At 40.0% G+C, this 6,021-nt stretch overlaps 1 protein-coding gene across 1 annotated transcript; it reads left to right on the top strand.

The window, feature by feature from the left end:
* Positions 1 to 208: 208 nt before the first annotated feature.
* LOC148770494 (uncharacterized) lies at positions 209 to 920 on the top strand. The gene is given in 2 exon segments (XM_088818243.1): positions 209 to 466; positions 468 to 920. Coding segments are annotated over 2 exon segments (543 nt in total). The 5' UTR covers positions 209 to 229; the 3' UTR covers positions 774 to 920.
* Positions 921 to 6,021: the final 5,101 nt, after the last annotated feature.

The raw sequence follows: 6,021 nt of genomic DNA on the forward strand, positions 1-6,021 counted from the left end.
TTCCAAGATTCATGTTTGGAAAAAGAACTATTGTTCTCTATATTCAATGTTATCCCAAAGTGGCATATGGTGGAACACCAGTACCAAAATGATTGAGGCTGAGGTTGATGCTTGGGAGATTTATGACAAGGTAAATTTATCTATGGCCGTTAATTTATTTTTAGCTTTATTGTAATGTTTTTAATCATTATATTTCATTATGAAACAGGTTGATAGTAATGCTCGCCTAATGAGATATAAGTCTTGGCCATTTTATAGTGATTGGGTTGAAATATTTGGGAAAGACAAGGCAACATGGGAGAATGCTCACACCTTTGTAGAAGTTGTTAACGAATTACTAGCTTCTCAGACCCAAAAAGAATCTGAAGCAAATGTACACATTAATTCCAACTTTTGTTCTTTTGAAGATGAAAATGAGATAATGTCTGTTTCTCAAGCAGAATGCAGCACTGCCAATGCAACATAGCCCTCCAAAAACAAAAATAAAAATGTTTGATGATGGAGATGTTTCGGAAATGATGTGTACTTATTGGGACAAGGCTGCAACAAGACTTGAGGAGATTGTGACTCGCATTAGATACGAACATGATATGTCAAAGGCTCGTAAAGAGCTATTTGGTGTTCTTGGTGGTATTGACGGACCAAACCTACAAGAGAAGTTTTTGGTGTCGAACTTGCTTGTGCAGAACAAAGAACGCATCGATCTATTTTTCAATCTTCCTGATGAGGCTAAAGCTGAATACGTACGCATGATTCTCTCTGGAAACCTTTAGCTGCCGGAATTAAAACGGTGTTTTTGAATTTTGTTGATCGGTTCATTATGTAATATTTTATAAGACTCTACATGTCGCAAAACCATTATGTATTATATTTTGTAAGCTGTAACTTGTCGTAAAACCATTATGTATTATATATTGTAAGTTGCAACTTATCGTAAAACATTATAGATCGTTTTTGTAAGTTATAACTTATCGTAGATACATCTCGGTGTATCTATATTTTCGTTGGTCTCTTAAATATATAAATTATTTCAATTGCCTTTTGCCTATGGAATGGTCTGCAAGAATTTTAATTATTTTCTTATATATTTAATTTTCTAAACTAATGAGAAATTGTTGTATTGATGCACACTGTGTCCATGACTTGCTGGTAAGCAATCTCAGTAATATATATAAGCGCGCATGAGCAAACAACTAACAGTCCATACTTGTAAAAATAAACAAAACCACGACTTCCACCATTGCCTTTTCCTTCGAGTTAAATCATGTTTGTTATAATAAAATTAAGAAAATTGGACTTTATTGTTAGCATAAGCTCGAAATTTTATTTATCCTAAACTTTGCATCCAATTTTTTTTTTTTCACTTAATACTCTATTCATTGTCTATAACATGCTCGTAAAACAGTTTTTAAGACGAACAACTCAATTTGAAGTTATAAGCAAAAACAACTAGATAAAAAGGAAATCGAACACTTTAGATGTTTTAACTTCGAAATGTATATCTCCTAAAAATTCATTAAAAAAAGTGATTTCCTTATGTAAGACTCTATTCATTGTTTAAAATATGCTCGTAAAACAGTTTCTAAAACAAACTACTGGATTTGAAGTTACAAGCAAAAATAGGTAGATAGAAAGGAAATCGACACTTTAGTTGTTTTAACTTAGAAATGTAATACCCCTTAAAATATTCAACCTAAAAATTTGAATTTTACAGAGTACTCTATGCATTGTCTGTAATAGGCTTGTAAAACAGTTTTTAAAACGAACAACTCGATTTGAAGTTATAAATTGTCAGTCTATGATTGAATTTGTTGAGTATCAGACGTCACACAATAAACAAATTAGATAAGGTAACTTGAAACCGACAATAGAATAAACGTAGAACACTAGACATATTTTACGAAATAAAAATAGTACATTACAATACCGAATACAAACACAAATACAAATATCCATCTTCACGACCTTGAATTTGGATAAGCAACAAACTTAGCTAACGAATGGAAAAATGAGATAAATAGTACTTGACAGAAATACGACAACATACATCCATTTTTATGGCCATGAATATGGATGATTCAGCGAATTTGAGTGAGAGCATGAATCAACAGAAGCACATTCTTGATAGTCATTATGTTTCCTTTTTTGGAGCACGTTGTTGGATTTCTCGTCGTTAGAACTATTATTGTTTATTTCTCGGGTGACACGAGTAGTAGGTGGTCTATACGATTCATTGTCCTCGTCAGATGACACCACAATTAGTTCATGTTCGGTTTGGACTCCCATAACATCTGCTAGATTGAAAATAGTTTCTAGCGATTCCCACTCAAATTCTCCCTAATTAGTTTCATAAGTTTAGACATTGGCATATTCTGAAAACAATCATATATAACATAAAAGATAAATTAAACAGTGGTACGAGATATGATAAAATAAATAAAAATATGAAATAAAATTTACCTTCAACAATATTTTCCACATTCCAGTAGGAGCATGAACAACATTTGACGTTTTATCCCAGTAAATCCCGAATGTAGAAATAATGTAGAGAAAAGCAGAGTACCTTGTTTTTAACTTATTAAACATTGCCATGCCAGTCTCGTTTGAGATGTTTGTAGCTAAGTCGATGTTTACGATGCACCGTGCCATAGAAATAGCATGTGAATTGGTAGCTATACAAGCAAATTTTTTCATCGCTTCAACTTTTAATGTTTGAACAAAGAGTTAATCCATTTCTTTAGTCCAGGAAATTGTATCAAAGAGGGACTCCTGTAAGAAAAGGGGAAATGAATTGACGGAAGAATTACTCATCTTACATTTGTATGGGAGAATTGTATGGCTTGTTTGATAGCTCAATATTGCCTTTCTTATACACCATCACCGGCTTCAATCTCAAAATTTCAAGATTTTCATTATGGAATGAGATTCTAAGAATAATATAGATGTATTTATCATAGTTTTTTACCAGAACTTTTGTATTTGTCATAGTTTTTTGCCAGAACTTTGTTTTTGAAAGTTTCGCAGTATTAAATTTCAACTTTCCTTTAGCACTCAATGAGAGTGGTTGAAATTTTCTTGCAGTCCCACAAAATTACCTTTTTTTTCTTTTTTTTTTATCTTTTCATTTTCTAATAATAGTAGTATATATATTTTACAATATTTCTCATTTTCTAATGTGATTTCAACTTTGTTATATGATATGCCTAATTGGGCCAACCCAATGAGCCTATAATTTATTTACCTACTGGGCTACGAGCCCAATATCGAAGACCATTATCACCAAGGCCCAATCACCTTCAAGTAAGGTTCGGGCCCGACAATCTCAACTAAGCTATAAATAAAGGTTTGAACTCATTCCTTAAGGTACGTCCTATTAACTGAGTAATACTGTCAACTGTATTCTCTGGACTATTTCCACTATCAGCACGTCTGACTTGAGCGTCGGAGGGGTTTCCGCCAGATCAACCCCCGGCGTAGTTCACGTGTGCTCATTTCGCAGGTACCTCAGGATCATCAAGTTGTCAAGCTACTGACCCGCTTTGCTCTCTCAGTTCATTTTCTACACCACCCTAGGTGAGCTATATTTTAGCATCATCATTTTGGCGCCGTCTGTGGGAACGATGCAAACCAGATCATGTAGCCAACAAGATCCTCCTGAGGCGTCAGCTCGGAGAGAAAATAACACAGCTAATCAAGATCCTCTTGAGGTGTCAGCTCGGAGATAAAATAACACAGCTAATCAAGATCCTCCTGAGGCGTCAGCTCGGAGAGAAAATAACACAGCTAATCAAGATCCTCCTGAGGCGTCAGCTCGGAGAGAAAATGACACAGCTAATCAAGATCCTCCTGAGGCGTCAGCTCGGAGAGAAAATGACACAGCTAATAACCTCCCAGTCCGTGGAGGATCTGGCATGCCACCTCATCCACGTGCCGTGGAGCCACTTCCTCCACGTGCCGCGGAGCCAGCTCCTCCACGTGCTGTAGATCCACCTCGCGAGGTTCAGGTGATCCCCCCTCGGGACCCACTACTCGCCGATCCACCACTCCCTGCTCCTCGAATGGTTCAAATAACCGAGGATGCGCTTCAACGCATGATAGCAGAAGCTTCAACTCGCGCTGCCACTGAGGCCGTGACCCAATATATCGCCACGATGGGAGCAAATGCTCCCAACGCGATACCAGCACCTGCTCCACATGTGGAGCCACCTATGGCACCACTGCCATCGACTCCCTGGGGGCTTACATCTGCCCCCAAAATATTTCGCTCGCCAAGGGTTATCGACTCCCTGGGGGCTTACATCTGCCCCCAAAATATTTCGCTCGCCAAGGGTTATCGACTCCCTGGGTTTATAGTGCCCCCAAAATATTTCGTTCGCCAAGGGTTATCGACTCCCTGGGGGTTTATAGTGCCCCCAAAATATTTCGTTCGCCAAGGGTTATCGACTCCCTGGGGGCTTACATCTGCCCCCAAAATATTTCGTTCGCCAAGGGTTATCGACTCCCTGGGGGCAATGTGCCCTCAAAATATTTCGTTCGCCAAGGGTTATCGACTCCCTGGGGGTTTACAGTGCCCCCAAAACATTTCGTTCGCCATGGGTCATCGACTCTCTAGGGGCTTACTGCCGCCCCCCTTAACCGAAGAGGACCTTCAGCGTATGATCGCCGAACTTTCAACAAGATCAACTTCTACTTTCTCCTCTAACGGTTCAGATAACCGATAAGGACCTTCAGCATACGACCGCGAAAGTTTCAACTCGGGTTGCCACTGAAGCAATGGCACAGCCGTGTGCATCCACCTCAGACCATATGTCTCGAGCGCCTCATTCTAAAGTAAGGGTTGTCCCATCCAAATGTGGGCATCACCCTTACCTTTCAACCTCAAGTGGGTGCACATCTCATCTCAAGAGACGAGTATAACCTCCCTACTCAAAAAATAGAGCATCCCCATCCCAAGGTGGGCATCACCCTTACCTTTCAACCCCAAGTGGGTACACAACTCATCTCAAGAGACGAGTATAATCTCCCTACTCAAAAAATAAAACATCCCCGAGGGATGAACAATAACCGCCAAAAAAAAAATAAAAAAAAAAAGAAGAAGAAAAAAGAAGAAGTTGAAGAAAAAGAAAAAAGAAGAAGATGAAGAAAAAAGAAACAAGAAAAAAAAAAAAGAAAAAAAAAACAAGAAGAAAGAAGAAGAAGAAGAAAAAAGAAACAAAAAAAAAAGAGTAAAAGAAGAAAAAAAACAGTAAAAAAAAAATAAAAAAAAAATAAGTCAAGCCGACCGCGCGCGCCTCCGAGCCGCCACGCCGTCCTTTTTCTCGAGGCGCGCGCGCCTGAACTCAGAAAAAAAAATAAAAAAAATAAAAAAATAAATATATAAAAAGCAGCGCATCTGCACAGACCGCGCGTGGGAACCACGCGCCAACGCGCGCGTGCTACCACGCGCCCGAAGTAAAAGCGCCCCAGAGCCCTCTGCGCGTGCACTGCACGCGCCGTACTCTCTCTCCGCACGTGCAATGCACGCGCCTTGCTTCTTTCTGCGCGCGTACACTGCACGCGCCACTTTCTCTCTCCAGGCATTAATTGCGTGCGTCCCCATAAAGTGTTTAGGCTCCTCTCTCTCTCCTCATATTAAATACGCGCGGATTCCCAAGGCTGCCACCGCGCGCGCGCGCACTTTCAAGCGCGCATGTTCTTCCACGCGCGTTGCTTCCTATACTCGGAGCGCGCGCAACTCTCGCTATTATCCACCAAATCGCGCGTAGATTTTGACGCGCTTCATCAAATTGCGCGTGAATTTCAACGCGTTTCACCAAATTGCGCGTACTCTTCGACGCGCTCTTCCAAATTGCGCGAGCTCTCCAGCGCACCTCATCAAATCGCGCACGCTCTCAAACGGATAAATAAAAATTATTTTTTCTCCACACCACTCCAACAACTAACGGTACACTATGGCACCGATCTACTCTCGACACGATCCGGTACCCTTTTCGACTTGGCTCCCACATCGACTCGAGAGTG

This window comes from Erythranthe guttata, chromosome 5, assembly GCF_056151865.1.
Source record: "Erythranthe guttata isolate IM_541 chromosome 5, IM_541, whole genome shotgun sequence".
Lineage (NCBI taxonomy): Eukaryota > Viridiplantae > Streptophyta > Magnoliopsida > Lamiales > Phrymaceae > Erythranthe > Erythranthe guttata.